At 40.1% G+C, this 18,119-nt stretch overlaps 1 protein-coding gene across 1 annotated transcript in view; it reads left to right on the top strand.

Annotated features, from left to right (window-relative positions):
• LOC110958618 (ephrin type-A receptor 6-like) overlaps positions 1-17,044 on the top strand; it is a 176,862-nt gene extending 159,818 nt beyond the window's left edge. The window contains exons 10-17 of the mRNA XM_022205234.2: positions 383-508; positions 1,209-1,394; positions 6,213-6,274; positions 6,739-6,948; positions 9,564-9,713; positions 12,807-13,000; positions 13,438-13,587; positions 14,526-17,044. Of these exons, the coding sequence (XP_022060926.1) occupies positions 383-508; positions 1,209-1,394; positions 6,213-6,274; positions 6,739-6,948; positions 9,564-9,713; positions 12,807-13,000; positions 13,438-13,587; positions 14,526-14,640 (1,193 nt within the window). The 3' untranslated portion in view covers positions 14,641-17,044. The remainder of the gene's footprint in view (positions 1-382; positions 509-1,208; positions 1,395-6,212; positions 6,275-6,738; positions 6,949-9,563; positions 9,714-12,806; positions 13,001-13,437; positions 13,588-14,525) is intronic.
• Positions 17,045-18,119: the final 1,075 nt, after the last annotated feature.

The raw sequence follows: 18,119 nt of genomic DNA, 5'->3' as shown, positions 1-18,119 counted from the left end.
AGCACAAGGATGTCAAGTCCTATTCAGTCTGTCTATTGTAACTTTTTTATTGTAAAAATTATTATGCTAAAGATTAGCCCTGCTTGGATTTGTAATCCTATTTGCGTGTTTATTTTCCACTTCACCCCTGAGACCATGGAAGTGTCTCCTGGGGTACAAGTGTCCCTAGCTGCGTATTTGTTGAAGCAGCATGAGCAGAAAGAAGCTGTGAACTTAGAAACAATTAGTACAAGTAGTAGCAGTGAAAGTTATATGGTTGTTCAATTTAATTTCTAACTGTTTATGCTACTAAATTTACCCTTAAGCCAGATCAAAATTTGAACATTCACACTCTCACACACTCCAGCCTAAAGTATTGATGAGTCTCACTATGTGTCCACAGTTCCTTTCCCAGGGATAAAGACTTATGTGGATCCCGATACATATGAAGATCCCACACAGGCCATCCACGAATTCACCAAGGAGATCGACCCGTGCAGGATCCGCATCGAGAGGGTGATCGGAGCCGGTAAACATACACACACACACACACACACACACACACAAACACACACACATCGTCTTGTGTCACTGATTCATACCATCCGTCTGGGCAGAAGAAGAAGATCATTTCATGTCTGTTCGGGTATTAATAGCTTTAAATGTGCATACAACATTATATGTTTTCATTTTACTCCCATAATTGCCATAAACCCCCTCTACTCCATTATATACACCAAAGAGGATGCCTGTTTTTTTTCCAAATCCCACAATCTCACTGTCATTTTCTCAGCGCGCACTGCTGGAATATTAAAGCTTTAACAGGTTTAGAGAACAAAAGCAAGTGTAAGAATAGATTCAAGGCTTTGTAGAGGGTGAAAGAGAGAGTGTTATGAAGTTCAACTAATCAGAGAAGATGTAATAAGGCAGGAGTTTAGGAGGAAATTGCAACACTGCCCCCAGGTGGTATATTGTACTACCTGCTGATGGTGTGGAGTTTGTTGTTGGACTCCGTGCTGTGTTTGTGTGATGTGTGTGTTTGTGTGTCTTTTAGTGCAACCAAAAGCTTGTTCCACTAAAGTAAATTGTTAAAACATGGTGTGAAGATTTAAAGTTTGAAGGCTGGTGTTAGGATTATGCAAGTAGCAGCTGTGGTTAGAGTAAGTCTCCAGAAAATGAATGTAAGACAATGTCATGTGAATTGTTGATTGTGTTTGTGTGTTCTCAAGGGGAATTTGGCGAGGTGTGCAGCGGCCGCCTGAGAACACCGGGGAAGAAGGAGATCGCTGTGGCCATCAAGACGCTGAAAGGAGGCTACGTGGAGCGTCAGAGGCGGGACTTCCTGCGCGAGGCATCAATCATGGGCCAGTTCGACCACCCCAACATTATCAGGCTGGAGGGCGTGGTCACAAAAAGTAAGAAGGGCTGAGGGAAATGGGGCTTAATCCACTCGATTCTCCATTGGGAATATGTACCACTGATAAAATGTATGCTTGCATGTAGAGATGTAACTCTATAGGTGCACTTAGGTATCCAGATAAATCTCTTCACTGCTCAAGTGAATGTTAAACACAAAAATGTGTTTCAGTGATAGAAAATTGGAGTGACTGTCACTGCCTCACATCTCCATATAATCACTGTCAACAGCCACATCACTGGTGTTTGGCCTCTCAAACCCTGCTTTGTCTATAAATTCCTGCCATATATGTTTGTCATTTTTCCACGTCGAGCAAAAAAGGAATTTCGTGCCACATAAGCATCTCAAACTAAATCACTTTCTCTTCATGAAAACACAGTTTTGTTGTTCTGTGACAGCATCTCATTAAGCATTTCACTTAAAAGCAAAATAAAATGCGACAACAGCATTTGAAGTCGTTTTCTCTTTGCCAATCACACTGTTTATCACAGTCTGATAGATAAATTTGCACCTTTGGTTTTTGGAATGGTAAATTGCTGTAAAAAGCACCTTTAAAGTTGCAGCAGTTTTATTTATCTTTTTCAGTCTTGAATAACAGAGAGATATAGATTTGGTTTGGACTCATGTTTTGTGAATTTTCCTCTGCATAGCCAAGGTGAGCGTGCTGGTGGCCGGCATGCGTGGTTTTCTAAGTTCAAATGCTACATCTTTGTCCAGGAATTGTGCCTTATCCACAAAAGGAAGGCGTGTGTATGTGAGAATGTGGACTTGTTAACGAGCTCTGTTTTACGGGGCTCACCCAGTGCAACATATGGTTGTTTTTACAGGGGGGGTATAAACTGAGACATCGCTGTGAATATAAATGTGTCCCCTGAAGACTTTGAGCCCCTTTCCTGAATGTAGATAGAGGACGCTCCGCAGCTCTGACCCTGCTGCTAAAGACTCTAAAGGGTTTTTAAAGGACAATACTGCCTACTGTTTATTGCATTAAAGCCGCCGATCGCTGATAATTTTGCACTGATAGATTTAACTGTAGTTTTTATTGTCTGCAAAAAAAAATAAAAATCTTTCCACACAACACTGAGACGATTTCTCGGGTGGGACTTCACATGGTACAAGTACAAAAACATTTGGAGTCACTGCTACAGAGACTTTTCATCACATCAGAGGTCAACATTTCTGACAGGCTGCACTGGATAGACGTTTAAAGGTCTGCAACGTCTGAACAGCAACTTTTTCAAAGCTATCTGTCATTCTGACACAATACTGTGTCTGATGCGTTTGTGAAAAAGCTTCATTTTTGTCATTATAGGTTGAATGTGGTTTTTAACCTCTGTAAAAAGCTAACGAGTGGACCTTGAAGTATCATTTTTTAAAATTAAAATCCTGCAGTATGATTAAATTATGCATATACTAAAATGAGGCATGCGCTTGACTAACATATAATTATTTAAATATTTTTCAATAAAAAATGTTATATGAAAGTATTAATGCCAGTGCCAGGACAAATAGGCCCACTAACTGTCATTTAGGGAGAATCATATTTTATGTCCAGGTTCTTAGTCATGTGCATTTCTAAGAAAGGAAGTTATCAGAGCAAACCATTTCCCATGACTGCCCGTCCAATAGTGCCTACACAGACAACGCACTACGCACATCTAATCACGCAATCAAAAGCCATTTGTGTTTGGCAGTGGGGCATCAAACTGTATGTAGAGAGGCATTAATACTGAGTATCCTTTCTCTGTCTGGCTGCCTGTCTGTTTGTCTTTTGCTCACGCTCTCTATCTTTCACTCCCTCCATCTGTTGTTGTCCTTCAGAGACTAATTATGGAGAGTATTGTGCTGTGACTGACTGCTATACCTGCTCCGAAATAACAGGTGACACATTAGATTCTGGTAAACAGGTGCGTTTGTTTTTGTTCAGGCGCCGCGCTGCTTAACTATATATTGTTTCCAGACTTTGCTAATTAGCTCGGGAAAGCCAAGCTTGATCAAATAATTTCCTGTCTGTCCCTGCTGGATTTGGGTGGTGAGAGAGGAAATGTGAAAGGATGTGGTGATTGGATTTTGCAGATTTTTTTAAGAACATAATGTCTGGTCTGAGGGAAGGGATACAGTTCGGTACAAACAAGGCTCTGCTCATCCAACTAGGATACGTCTTGTGACATGAGTGTAGGTTAGGATCAGATTTATTTAGCTTTATTTGTGAATGTGAATTGTGAATTTTAAGCGGTTTGATTTCTGGCATGAATACCACAGGAGACATTTGATGAGTTCATTTCAATAGTCATGATCAGACATAAACAAGACTACGCAACACAAAACATGTGCCTTTTCTTTAGTAGAAGTTTTCTTTAACCTTGCAGCTTTTTAAAAATTTTTTTAAACCCTAGTAGAAGGTGCAGTAACGAATGCATCATTGCCAATTGACTGGAGTGATGAAGTGTTGGTGTTCAAGTGACTATGACTTGCACCATCTGCTTCTTATAATTATGTTGTGTTTTGGATAGTTTCAAATGTTTCCTACTTAAAAGAATCAAAAAGTGGTTTTGAACTGTTCTTTATCAAAGTCGGTGGACCAGTGAACCCAAAGTGCATTTGCTAAATCAACCTCTTAGTTGTCATCTTCTAAGCCTTTCTTTGTGAAAAAGTGCTTGAAGTGTAAAACTCATCTCCGTGTGGTTTGTTTTTGAGTAACAGTGTGGTGGTTTAATTGTTGCCCTTGTGGCTTGTGAGCAACATGAGCTGTTTCCCTAAAGTTTTCACTTTCTGCAGCTACACTACAGTATAGTCTGACTCACCAGTCTTTCAGTACACATTTCCCATCTCCACTGCACATTTCACACATTATTGTTCTCCTCTTCTGCATTCTGAGATACCATAAGACATTATACGATGAACTGAATTTCATTTTCAGTCGTTAAAACCTACATCGCCAATGAGGAAAATTCACAGCAACTGAAACAATTCACGTGACTCTTTACTCAGTAGTGATCACACAAATAGCAGTATTAACTTTTTGGGGTTTTTTTTGCAATTCAAGAATCTTATTTGGCAAAACTCTGATCTTGATTGAACAGCAGAATGAACTAATGTCAAATGGAGGTCTTCAGCCTAAAACATTTTCAGTGATTGACTCTTAAGTCAACTGTTTAAGGGCAGAAGTTGTACTCTCCATTTAAAATGTGTGTGAGATCTAAAAGACAAAACCGTACAACAATATCTAGGTATTGCTTTCAAAATTCCCTTCAAATTTTGAAAATTATTTGCAGTAATGCCAGTCTGCTTGGTTCTTTTGGTGATTTAGCCATTTTTATGACAAGGTCCCTCTGGTACTGTTCTGCAGGGACACCATCACTGCATCCTGGGCTTAGCATCACTCATGATGACTGTGAGTGGCTTAAATAAATATACACACACGGCTTATTTTTCTTTACCCATTAGCAGAATGACCATTTTGCAATGTAGACCTGATAACAAGGAGATAGGTCGAACAATGCAAGATTTTATATAATATTATCAGCCAACAGCACATATGATGATGAAATGGAAGCCTCTCTGGAGTCAGTCAGGGTCAGTAATGGCATGTTGAGATCATTAGTAGACATGTGATAAATGCCAGTTTGGGTTTGCTGTGATATGGATCTATATGCAAAATAGCTCCCTATGTGTAGTTCCCCTTAAATCTCACTGAAGGCAATGGTCTAGACTCGATGTGTTATTGTTGTACTGCCTGTACTTTTATGTAACTATGGAAACCTAGGAAAAGGGAATGCTGTTAATCCCCCAAAACGAGACTACTTTTTTATTGTGCTCTTGCATTAGGAAACAGGAAACGCTGTGCAACCATGCAGATGTGCTGAGGGAACCCTTTTACAAATCTCTGTTTTGACATTACACTCCATCCTCCATCAGGTGGTTTCCATATCCCTATGTGAGTTTAAAAAATTGATGCTTCTATCTTTCCAGCTGTTCGGGATGATCCACGGCTCACCAACAAACAAGCCTGGACAGTTGCCTTCTTGCTGTAAACCAGTCAATCAGGAGCACTGTAGGGATCCACTGTGGGGAAACAATAACATTTGGATAGAGAAACTGGGCTGGCACTTGTTTCTAACTAATGTCTCATGTTATACATGGACTGAATACTGATCAGGTCCCATTTGGCAGCTTGGACATGTTGAAATGAAAAAGTTTAATGAATTGAGCATCTTGACTTGATGCATCAATCAACTGCTGATAGTGTGAGTGTTGCCTCAGTCTTCTTTCTCCCTTTTCTCTGCCTCAGACTGGCAGCGGTGCTAAACACACACGCGGAAATCACACTTTACCCTGCTTTTTCTCTCCTGGACTTCTGAAGTCCAATCATATTTGACAGAGTAATTTTGTCAGTCAATGTTTACCAGACTCTAAAGTGTCACCTACATGACTGCAAAAAGCTTCGATTCATCAGTGGATGATTTAGGATGACATGACAAATGACAAATACATTTCCTCTTTCATTTTAAATCCTGAATCTAAAGTTTGACAACTGCACACAAGATGTCTTCTATATCAATGAAAGATCACTGGCAGTGCATCTATAGTGCAGACTATCTGGGGTCTAATCTGACAGCTTTTTCCTGCTTGATCCAGAATTCAAATGTTCTGAATTTCCACCGGAAAAAAGTGCAAACAAATCAGGAATACCGAAAATCTAAATCCAGTTATGCACAGTTTATTTTGTCTGCATTGTAAATTAGCCTTAATAACTAAATAAATCTGCTATTTTAAGTTATAATAAGAAGTTTGTGCTTTGTTTGTGTGTTTGCAGGTAGGCCAGTAATGATCGTGGTGGAGTACATGGAAAATGGATCACTGGACTCGTTTCTCAGGGTGAGTGTTGAAGTGGTCAGAGAACTCATGCATGGTTATGTCCTCGTGATTATGGCCTCGCATGGTATCAAAGCTGCTGCTATAAATACAGTTTAGTAACCTTGCGTGTCTTTGTACTTGGGTCATTATAACGCCTTGCAGGCAGAGAGCAAGTTCTCCCTCAGTCACTTTGGTGACTTATGTGAAATATGGAATAGTGTAGCACATTGTCCTCTCAATTTACTGCCAGCATAACTCTGAACTAAATATTCTTCGCTTCTCTAAGAATCACTGAGCTATTTAGATATATATTCTGTTGCTGTGAACACACCACTAAGTTGTTTGATAGCAGCTTTCCTTTGTCTTAATCTTATTCCCTCCCTCTTACCCTCATTTTCTGTCTGATTGTTGGTGCTCTTTCTGTATTTTGTAATGGCTCCTTCTCTGTCTGTTTATTTCCCTCCGCATCCGGTCCTCCCTGTCAGCAACATGACGGTCACTTCACTGTCATCCAGCTGGTTGGCATGCTGCGTGGCATCGCCTCGGGCATGAAGTATCTGTCAGACATGGGCTACGTTCACAGAGACCTGGCAGCTCGAAACATCCTGGTCAACAGCAATCTGGTGTGTAAAGTGTCAGACTTCGGCCTGTCCCGAGTCCTGGAGGACGACCCAGAGGCAGCTTACACCACAACGGTACGCCAGACGCCTCAAAACTCATCCCTCGTAAAACTAGCAGCTGCTACTGCTAATTTATCACAGGTTTAGACAAAGCTTGTCGTATGTCACAACAGGGAAATATTTTGTTATTGTACACGGGATAGACTGGTTCATTAATTTGGCCTGATGTGTCACTGATATGTTGGGTATAGCTGTAAAAGGATTTGTTTAATCACAATTGTGTTTTTTTTTAACATGGGAAACTATAAACCTGAATGCGTAAGGAGTTTTGCTTTGACTTACCTGAGGCTACCTTTTCATTATCAATTTTTAAAGATACCCTCAGTGAAAATCAACTTTTTACCTTGCTAATCTGTCCATATGCTTTGTTTTGTTTTTTTAATGCTCTGAGACACATCATGAGCAAAACAAGCAGTCAGTGCCATGGCAGATCATTTCCACCTTGAAACCTTGAAACTGACAGTTTCAAAAACATGGATACAGTTTCAGGGGTTTCGTATATAATTAACCTAGGAAACCAGTCCTGTCAATTTGCAGGTCAGGCCTTTTACGCATCATTATTCACCTTCAGACTTGCTTTCTGGATTGAACCTTTTATGGCTGACTTGCTATAATATCATACTATGCCATAGTGTAGCGCAGAGTAACAGTGAGCTGGTGTGTTTGAGCTGCAGTGAGAAGCAGAGGGGACGGAAACAACAACATAGAGTTATTTAAGCCATTTTAAGTCAGGAAGGGATTATATTCATGTGAAAACTTGTACATGTAAATACATAGAATAGAGCTTTTAGGTGACCAAAGAGGGATTTTAAATGATTTAAGATGTAGTAGAACAGGGACATTCAGAGCCGAATCATAATTTCTTTGATCCTGTAAAAGAGGTAAATTATCAGAGAAACTACCCTGCCTAAATAAAGATTAAAAAAAAAGCGTTAATAAAGAGCTCAGTGGTACCCTCTGAATCAAAAATGTGTTCTGTTTTTGAATTGAAAAGCCTACAAGATTAAAAACATTTCCCACAGGTAGTATAAAGTCTGTCTCCAACCAGAGTTAGTTTGTATTTCATACAGGAAGCCGCCAAGCAAATGCAATGTCAGAAGTACAAAATGATTTCATGAAGTCTTATTTTCATATTTCACCTTTAGTCGGTTCCACTGCACAGTCGTATCTGTGATACAAGTTGTTCCTCAATTCAGTCTTAGTCACTGCCAGTTGGCTGACTGTGGTCTGTTCTTGGCTTTGGTCGAGAACCTCATTAGAAGTAAAGATTGGAAGTTTTGTGCTGTGAAAAGCACAGGAGCAGCAGTAGAGGCCATACAACAATTCACTTTACAGAGATCTACAGAAGGTTTACAGGACGCCCCTTAACAGCCGTTCTGTGGCTGATCCTCCCCGTGTGACAGTACCGCAAAAACTGATGCATGAACCAGCATCCGCAGTTTTGTGAAAGCTTTGCATCATCAGAAAGGTTGTTTTTTACCACCAGACTAGTACTAGAGATGAGCCAATACCTTATTATTGTTACTCTCAAACAAGTTCCCGAATGTTACTGTGAAAAATATTTGAAATATGACCTTAAAATAATCCATTGGAAGCGAAAAGATTGTATCTACATGCTAATACTATCTATGGAAGCCTGGGAAATAAGCAAACCGAGGCATCACTCTAATCCTGCTTGATTAGACTGATAAAATTATGACTTTTTCCTCCTTCTCTCTGGAGGTCAGCAAAAGATGGAGCTGGCTTAGATTGCAAAAGTTAAACTTCCAAACTCTTGTGCTGAAAAGACAGTGTTCTGTAAATCTGTCTGAGCCCACGGTGACCTCCATTTCCTGGTTTGTACGGAGGCTTTTTGTGTGAAGGAAAAGCTGCATTTATGGTTCCAAGTTGAACTTTCTGCTTCACAAAAAAAATCCACAGAAGGGAAGTGAAAGTTGAGGTAAGGTGAGGAGGAGAAAACTGTAGGCAATAAACAGCATATTCAGAAAAGGAGACCATTTTTGGCAGCAGTATTAATGAAATATTGAGCGTCCTTTCACAGCCACTTTCTACAAGTGGCGACTCTCCTGGACAGCAGTGTTGAGGCCGCTGAGATGCTGAGATACATATTTTTTTAATAATTTACTGAATGCAGTACATGGAGTTCAGACCACAAGTATTTGGACAGTTACTCATTTTTAGTTCTTCAGGCTCTTGTGCTTCAGCGCATTCAATTTACAATAATGTAATGGATACTGCAATAAAATGCAAAGTCTCAGCTTTCATTTGTGTCGCTACACTGTGTATCAGTGTAGAACAACTTGTGTAGGAGCTTTACAGTAGCTTTTAAACACAATGTTCCTGAAGTTTAGAGGTGCAAAAGTTATTGGAGAGACAAAGTCGCAATCATCATATTTAGTGTAGTAGAAGACTACCTAAATAGAGTTTCTTTGAGCTTGAACTATCACTAAAGTGGCTCACAGCTGCCCAAGAATCATTTTGTTGCCAAGTGTCCCTGAAATGTGGAGCCTATGAAGGTTATTTTTTGCAGAGTTCTTTTTAAAATTGACGTAATTGTACTACTTTGCTGGCACTTCCATGTTAGTGTGAGTCTGTCCCTCAGTGCATTCGTTATGTTTGTGTGTGAACAGGGTGGTAAGATCCCGATCCGATGGACAGCTCCTGAGGCCATCTCATACAGGAAATTCTCCTCCGCCAGCGACGCGTGGAGCTACGGCATCGTCATGTGGGAAGTGATGTCATATGGAGAACGGCCGTACTGGGAGATGTCCAATCAGGATGTGAGTATTATGCTCCAGTCAGTTCATATGAGAAAGAGACAGACCGCTCTGTGAAAATGTTCTCTCGAGTTACAAAACGTAACAACAAAATGACTCTTCACAGCTTTTGATAATGGCATGATTATCTCTCTCTGCCCTCCCTCCTCAGTTGCCATTTTACGGACTTGAAAAGTTTAAAGCCTGAAAGCTTAAAGCATTTTAATACAATGTGGCAGCTTTGATTAAACTGGACCTTGAGGCTTTTTGATTTGGTGAAGTTGTTCACTTCAGGGCAAAGGAGAATGATGGCAATCAGCAACTGATATCTTAATTAATTTGATGGCTTTTTATTTGTTAATTGTCAAATTTACTTTATTCGGATAAAACACAAGCATATTTGACACAAAAGCAAACCAAGAGAATGTGTAACTCCTGCTACAGCTTGCACTGATCAGTCATATGGATGGATGGATGGATGGATGGATGGATGGATGGATGGATGGATGGATGGATGGATGGATGGATGGATGGATGGATGGATGGATTAGGCAGCAGGTTATAGGCAGTGAAGTCAATGCGTTGGAAGCAGAAAAATGTGCGACGTTAGGATCTTTGATAAGAACCACCTTGTAACGACTTGACAACTGGCTCAGAGCAATTCCCAAATGGCAGATCCAGTGAGGTATTCCCAGCATGCAGGGGTTAGTTCCAGCTAAAAGTGGTCCAACAGAGGACAAATGATAAATCAGCGACAGGGCAGAGAGAGGATGAACTATGGGAGGAAGATAAGCAGCAGAGGCTGTGTGATGCTCTGGACAATGTTTTGCAAAAGAACCTTTGATCTTGTCATTCATGAGGAGGGTACTTTGAAATGAGACATTGTTACAGGCCATGTACATGTTCCCTGTTTGTAGTGGCCCCATAATGCTCTGTGTCACAGTGCAAAAATTGTTTAGAGATATGTTTGAGAAATGTGACAAAGAGTTCAGTGTATCCACAATCCCCAGCCTTCAGTCTGATCGAGCCTCAATGGCAAAATAAATCTAATCCATAAAGGCCCAACCACAGGACTTAAAGGTCTTAAATGATGCACTGTCTGATACCACAGGATACCTTTAGGGGTCTGTGGAAGCTGTACCCGATGGTGAGAGCTGTTAGGCGAACACAGTACAAGCCATAATATTACGGCTGACCGGTGTATATAAGATTCAGTTTCAATCACAGTTTTTCATGTTGGTGACAGAAGGCCATTGTCAGTAATGTAACCAGGGCTGTAGAGATGCTGAAGGCTTTACTCTCTTAGGAACAGTTGGCAGATGCCAGCTGAATCAGGAACAAGCTATCTTTTCACTTGAAAGAAAGATTTTGTGCACGATCCCTGGTGAATCAATTTGTTAAAAATCAGATCCAAAGGCTTTCAGATTACCCTCCAGGAAAATCCCATCAAGCTAAAACTGTGTTCAGATACCAAGTAATGCCTTTACCTTGTGTTGTTTGTATAGATTTGACTTGTGGATTATACAGTTTGTCTCTATTTACCCTGAACAGTTATTGCATTGATTGTTTAAGCGACTGGCCAAGAATGTGTTATTAAATGGCCTTTGTGTCTTTAGTCAAAACTGCTGTCAAGGCTACATTGCATATAAAACAAAACAAATACATTACAAGTTCTTTGTGCTGCTTTTGCTGTCATTTTTGTCTTTCCTGGTGAAGTTGTTTGGCAAAGCTGCATTAGCTAACTCAGAATATTCTGTGAACATGGAGGCACTGCTAGTGTTTCAACTTACAAGGAGTGAGCGTGAGTCATGTTCGTCTCACAAGCCTGATTCTGTAACCTCAACACCACAGCAACATTGACTTCTCAGATCACGTCCTGCTCCACTGAGTAAATTCTGAGTTTGTTTTCCATTTTATCTCTTAAAGTTGTTGCCCTTTCACCTGCTCTGTGACTGTTTACTCACATCAAAAACCTACCTCCGAGAGAGAGGAGGTTAGGAACAGAAATGCTGGTGAGATCCACACAAAAAGGATGAAAAAGATGAGTAAGAGGGAATAGAAAAGAGCAGTAAAGGTCAGAGGTTCAGAGGACTTCGGTCTAGTCGAGGGGGAGTTTAAAGCTGTGGATTCAGTGTGGCTGAGCAACCCGCTGATCCCTGGGCTGTGGTCAGGGATTGGAGGGACCACGATGGAAGCAGATCCATCCGTCTCTCCGCTGAGTGTGAAAGCTCCACCGTAATCCCTTCAACCCCTTACACACAGAGGCATACACATCTATACGCACACGCACACATTCACTAAGGTCCCAGGGTTTGGGGAGGATTTGTGCTGTTTGGGAATTGCTTAGAAGTGCTTTCCAAGGCAAAAGGCCAGCCAAGCCACAAAACCAGCCTTACACTATCTCATCCTGGTCAGCCACTTACCACTGCTCCCTGCAAAGATACATGTAGATACTGCACTTTCCCATAGAGACATGGACATATACTGTATAGAGGTTAGTGCAGACTGTCCACTGAAATCATAGAGATTCTGGTATGTTGCACATGTGGAAATTGATTGATAGTGCAACGAGAGCACAGGAATGCCAGACAGGATGACTCTGAGCAATTATAGATCAAATACACGCCCACATTCTTCGTTGCAGTTCTTTGAAGCATTGCGTTTAAGTACACAATTCACATCTTAGTGCTGCTCTGTGAAAACATGACACTGTTCTAATTTTGTATTTTTATGCTTAACTTCAACAAAAAATGTCAACACTTGTATTAAAAAGTAATGATAGTAATCTTATTAGTTCTTAAATGTCATAACACAGTCCTAGGAATTTTTGTGATACTTGTGAAAAGTTGAACGAATTCACAGAACTGTAATGTTTTATGCTTTTTAATGCGACTCTACATCCTTAGCAATACATGCCAGTACATGTAATGATCTTATCTTGTGTGCTGCAATGTCACAGAAAAACAGCACTTTGGCTGTTCAAACCGCTCATGACTAAACTGGTATGACGCACACAAAAGATCTCACAGTTTCCAGCCAAATAGCTTATTTTCTAAGCTTAACACATTCTGACACGTCCACATTTGTACTCCTTATCACATCCAACTATTTCTCCAGGTGATTCTGTCCATTGAGGAGGGCTATCGGCTGCCGGCACCAATGGGCTGCCCGGTGGCTCTGCACCAACTGATGCTGCACTGTTGGCAGAAGGAGAGGAATCATCGGCCCAAATTCACAGATGTTGTTTCCTTCTTGGATAAACTAATTCGGAACCCCAGCAGTCTGCTTCCACTGGTAGAGGATATTCAGAGGTATGGTATTAAAGGTTTTTTTTTGTTTTTTTTGTTTGTTTGTTTTTTTTTTTTGGGGGGGGGGGGGGGGGGTTGTTATGAAATGCACTTTAGAGTAAATTCACTGCAGGTTGTTTTAAATGGATGTGAGCAGGGAACATATTTTTCAGGCTCTTCAATCTGTGGGCGTGCTCTTACCTCAGAGCAGAATGTGAGAGTTATTGGAGTTACAATAAACACTGAGCTATGATAGGACAACTCTCCCGCATCCAGGAAAAAACAGAATTACTTCCCTTGAAAGTTGATAAATGCTTTTACTCCTACGCCTAAAAGTATCTCCAAATATGTGTCACTCGGGGAACTTTGTTTCATTTTCAAGTTTTTTTGAACTCTGGGATGCTGTAAAAACACAGGCAGGATCTGATATTAACATTTTTTTTTCCCTTTTTTCCTATCAGTCTACCAGAATCTCCGGGGGAGGAAATGGACTACCCAATGTTCATCTCTGTCGGCGACTGGCTGGACTCCATCAAGATGAGTCAGTACAAGAGCAATTTCATGGCAGCGGGCTACAACACATTGGATTCTGTGGCCAGGATGAGTATTGAGTGAGTAGAGAAACCGTTATTTAAAGGCTGCTACTTGTGAAAATCTTTTTTTTTCTTTGTTACATGTCCATATGGTGTTTTTATGAAAAAAAAAAAAAAAGCAGTCAGAGCTGAGCAGTGTGCTGATGACAGAAACACAGATTTAGAAGATTGGAGTTTCCTACATAACAAATCTAATTAACAAAAGGGCCTTTCTGTATTATTGATTCCTGTTAAGAGTCAATTTAATGTATAAATGAATCATGTATGGCCAAATCGCTCTGAAATTACTATTTGCCTTTGTGTAGTGCAAAGTAGTTTTATGGTCTTTGGGCAGAGACAAAGGTCAGCTGGTTTGCTTGAGTTGCAGCAAATAGCCATTTTAGAGCAACAAGAGATAGTTTTCATTGGGAAAAAAACCTTCTAAATATCTACGTTTGATGTTTAGAGACAAGTTTTCTTGGGTTTATCAGTTGCAGAAGAGAGACGTGACTGACAAAACCCAGTAGCAGCCCTGGCGATTTAAAGGCTCAATCCACTAATTTCCCTAATGCTCAAGTTTTTTTTTACATTACTTGGTTGTCTTTATTGACATAAAAGTGTATGTTTTCTCAAGGTTAGAAAGGTTAGGCATGATTCTTGTGTTCATCCTTTCTGACCCTTAGAGTGATGAGTGAATTTTAAAGTTCATCTGGCACGGTTAGGCAGTTCTATAGGCCACTTCTTTTTACCACTTATCAAATCAAACTTTATTTGTATAGCACTTTTCATACAATGAAATTGCACCACAAAGTGCTTTACAACATTAAAAACATTGAATTAAAAACACTGAAATGCGCTATTCTAAAGGTCTCTAAAAGGAAATAAATGCTTTCGCTGTAAAGTTCTTACACTTACAGTATGGACTAAAGTGTTTCTATGTGTCTTTGCATGCGTTTGTGTCTCCCTGCTCGGCCTAGAGATGTGAGGCGTATTGGCGTGGAGCTGATCGGCCACCAGAGGCGGATCATCAGCAGCGTACAGACCCTTCACCTCCAGCTACTGCACGAACAAGAGAAGGGTTTCCATGTATGAGGACACCCTCAAACACAACCTGGGATGGACAGACAGACGGACCAGATGGGAGTGAAGTCTAAACCGTGTGACGGACAGTCTACAGCCTGTGCCTGAGTCTTAACCCCTCATACAGGAGGTCATCGGCCAGATTGCTCCAGCAGACTCCCCCATGGTCCCACACATCCCATAGTAACAAACCTTTTCTACTATACACCCCTGACACAGTCCGCCTGGATCTATTACAGCCTGATAGACTTTACAGACTGGCCCAGGCCCTCACTTAGGGGAATGTAATGCCTTGTTGCAACAGCAGTACTTTGTGTGTGGAGCAACAATATCTAGAGATGTAGATTTGCAAATGTAATCTACTGAATCTTTGGACTTCTTTTTCTTTTTTTTATTTGTCTGTTCATTTCTTGCTCCGAGTTATGTGCTCATGTAGCTGCTATCGGGTGTGCAATCGAAGCGTTTTGTCTTTTGAAAAAAAAAATATATCCTCAATATTTTTTTTTATTTTGGAGTTTGATAATTTATCATAAAAAAATATTTGGATTGCTTTAGTTACCCGCTCTCCAGAGAATCTGGTACACTAATACTTGAAGAAGGAAGCAAGAAGCAAGTTATGGAGATTTCTTGAATGTTTAAAAGTGTATAGACAAGTAATAATTATTATTATAACCTAATATCAATATATGTGCAGTCCTGTATGTGAAAGCCCTAGTAAATCTGGATCTTATTTAATTATTTTTTATCAAAATCAGCAATACAGTATTATGCAGTCACCTCAGTATCTCAGAGAGAGATGAAGAATTTTGCAATGAGAGAGCTCTTGTTGACGTAGAAACATGAGGCTCACACAGCACCATCCACCTGTTTTTGTTCTGTTCTAAGCTAAACTCGCAGAACTGGATCTGTTGATTTCAGATGAATAACCATACAAGTCTATTCTGACAGTTTTTAGCAATCAGTGTACTCACAGTCATGTGATCAGCCCGATTTCTGTTTTTTATTTATTTTATTTTTGAATTATGAATGTTCTACATTGCCTGAAGGTACACAATCTCCACTGTCTTAATATATGAATGTTCACAAAACTTAGCTATAGATAGGAGATGTTTGAAATTGTCTGGAAACTTTACATGGACTTCTATGGTTCTTCAGAATTTGCTGAAATCTTTTCATATCATTGTTTCTTTGTACTTTTTTGCCTGGACACACACACACACACACACACACACACACACACACACACACATACAACACAGGCAGCGGTTTGCACTTTTGAGACATTTGGCTCAAGATGTCAGAGGAGATTAGTCTAGATGGGTTTCACAGAGCAGGTGTATGCCAGCATTGTGGTCTTGTAAAGGTTGTGGTATTGTGGCAGAGTAACGGAACCCAGTGTACATAAACATAGTCTGAAATGAATAATTTCCTGATCTGCAGTAGATGATGTCATGTTGCCAGATGTTTGCCATCGAAATCAACATTTTCTTGAGTCAGTGGTGAATACGAAGCGCTGCAGAATATAACTAGTTAGTTGAGTCGGAGGCAGCAGAAGTAGCTAAAAGATGGTCGATGGAAACAGTTTAGAAAAAAAGGCAGTAGTGTTAGTTTTGTGTTGGTGAGGACAAAACCGTCCAGCAGAGGGACTTTGAGGAAGGCGGAGAGAGAACCAACATAAACAGCAGTATCGTAACTCATCATGTGTCATCGACAGTAACAAACACACATGCTCAGACACACACAGAACAAACACACGCAGAATGCCTTACAGTCTGTTAAACATGCAAACACTTTATAGTGGTTTCTAAGTTTCAGTGCAGTCACAGGACCTAGCCATCAGTTTGAATTGTACGAGAATAACCACCCCATCTGCTGATGTGGTTTTTTTTTTTATTACAAACTGGAGCTCAATGATTAATGTCAAGGGCGAGACTGGATGGAGGGATGATCTGTGCCTTTCGGTCACAGCGTGGTCAAGCGTCCAGGCCTTCAGGAGCAGGAACGGTGCACGCACAAATCAACGACGCACACACATTTGCACACACGCGCTCACAGTCACCAACCCCCCTCTACAGGATAAGGAGATTATCAGATGCTGTTTGTTTAGCATGTTCTACTGCTGAGCAATGTTAGAACGTTCTTTTGTACAAAGTACAAGTATACTTATAATTCTTGTATTTTATTTTTCTATAATTTCCAAAGAGATGTTGTAGATCTTGCACACTGTAAGAGGCAGTTACAGCGAATATTTATTTGCAAATAAAGATGAACAGTTCTGGTGGTTGGCTGGTCCGTGTACTTATCTGGCACTTGGATTTTCCGTTCTGAAACGGGTATTGAAAAACAAAAAAAACAAGTGGTTATTTGATTTTCATTTTAAAATAAACACTTGTAATAAATGCATTTAAAAATGGTACTACTTTGGTTCTGAACCTTTATCTACCTGTGGTCGCTCTGTCTTCTGGAGTGATTTGATTGGTTCACAAATAAAACTCCTTTAACTTCTGTAACATCTGTAAACAAAAGCGTATCAATAACGTTTTCTGTTAGAGTTTGTGTTATTCTAAGTTTAACTCCAAGATTTTAAATACTTTCTTTTACTGCAAATGAATATCTCCTCCAAATGTCTCACAAAAAATCATTATCAGCCTTAAAAACCCACAAAACACCCCTCTATACTCGACCACACTTAGTACAGTCCAGTTCCCCCTTCTATAAATCTGCTTGGAATCTTCCACTTCCTGTTTGTCAAAGTGGCCTTCTACCTGCACAGGTTTTGTTGGAGCTCATGCAGCAAACATTTTAGGTAAGTGCACTTTAATATGGATGGATGACACTGAATTAGAGTCTGTTTTAATGAGACCGAGTTCAGAGGTGTAGCTCTGTCATTAAATAGTAAATTATTTCCCAGAATTCACAGAGAAAAGTCTGAAATGTTTGCTAGGTTAGCATCCCACATGTTCTAAAGCTAAAGCTAACTCTCAACTTCTTGATCTCTTGAGTTGCTTGTTGTTAAAATATCTTGCCAGAGGTGCTGAAGCTCAGAAAGTCTGAGATGTTTGTTCAAAAAAGCTCATTCTCAAGTCTTATCTGAACTCTCCTCTTTTGTTTGAACTTTCCCTAAACTTAGGAGTTAATGACAGAGCAGCACATCCAGACTCAGTCTCGTTTATGTAGAGATTAAACTTCATTGTCATTAATTGATGTTAAAGTGCAGTTTTTCAAATGTTTGTTGCACATGCTCCCGACCAAACCAGTCCAGGTGGAAGACAATGTGAAGAGAAGCTCCAGAGGATATCACATCACACATTTACGTTGGAAATAAGTGTCCTTTTATTGGACATTGTCATTCAAAAGTTGGTTTTCCCTTTAATGACGTTCAAATCTTTGTTGAGTGTTTTATTGATGTTGGTTTCTAAATATTTTCTGACACTCGGCCCCAAACATTAAAACCTTTTATGGCTCACAAGCTGCAACAATTCACACATTAT

This window comes from Acanthochromis polyacanthus, chromosome 14, assembly GCF_021347895.1.
Source record: "Acanthochromis polyacanthus isolate Apoly-LR-REF ecotype Palm Island chromosome 14, KAUST_Apoly_ChrSc, whole genome shotgun sequence".
In the NCBI taxonomy this organism is placed as follows: Eukaryota; Metazoa; Chordata; class Actinopteri; family Pomacentridae; genus Acanthochromis; species Acanthochromis polyacanthus.
The sequence above is the reverse complement of the archived record's forward strand: the minus strand, read 5'-3'. Positions and strand labels throughout refer to the sequence as shown.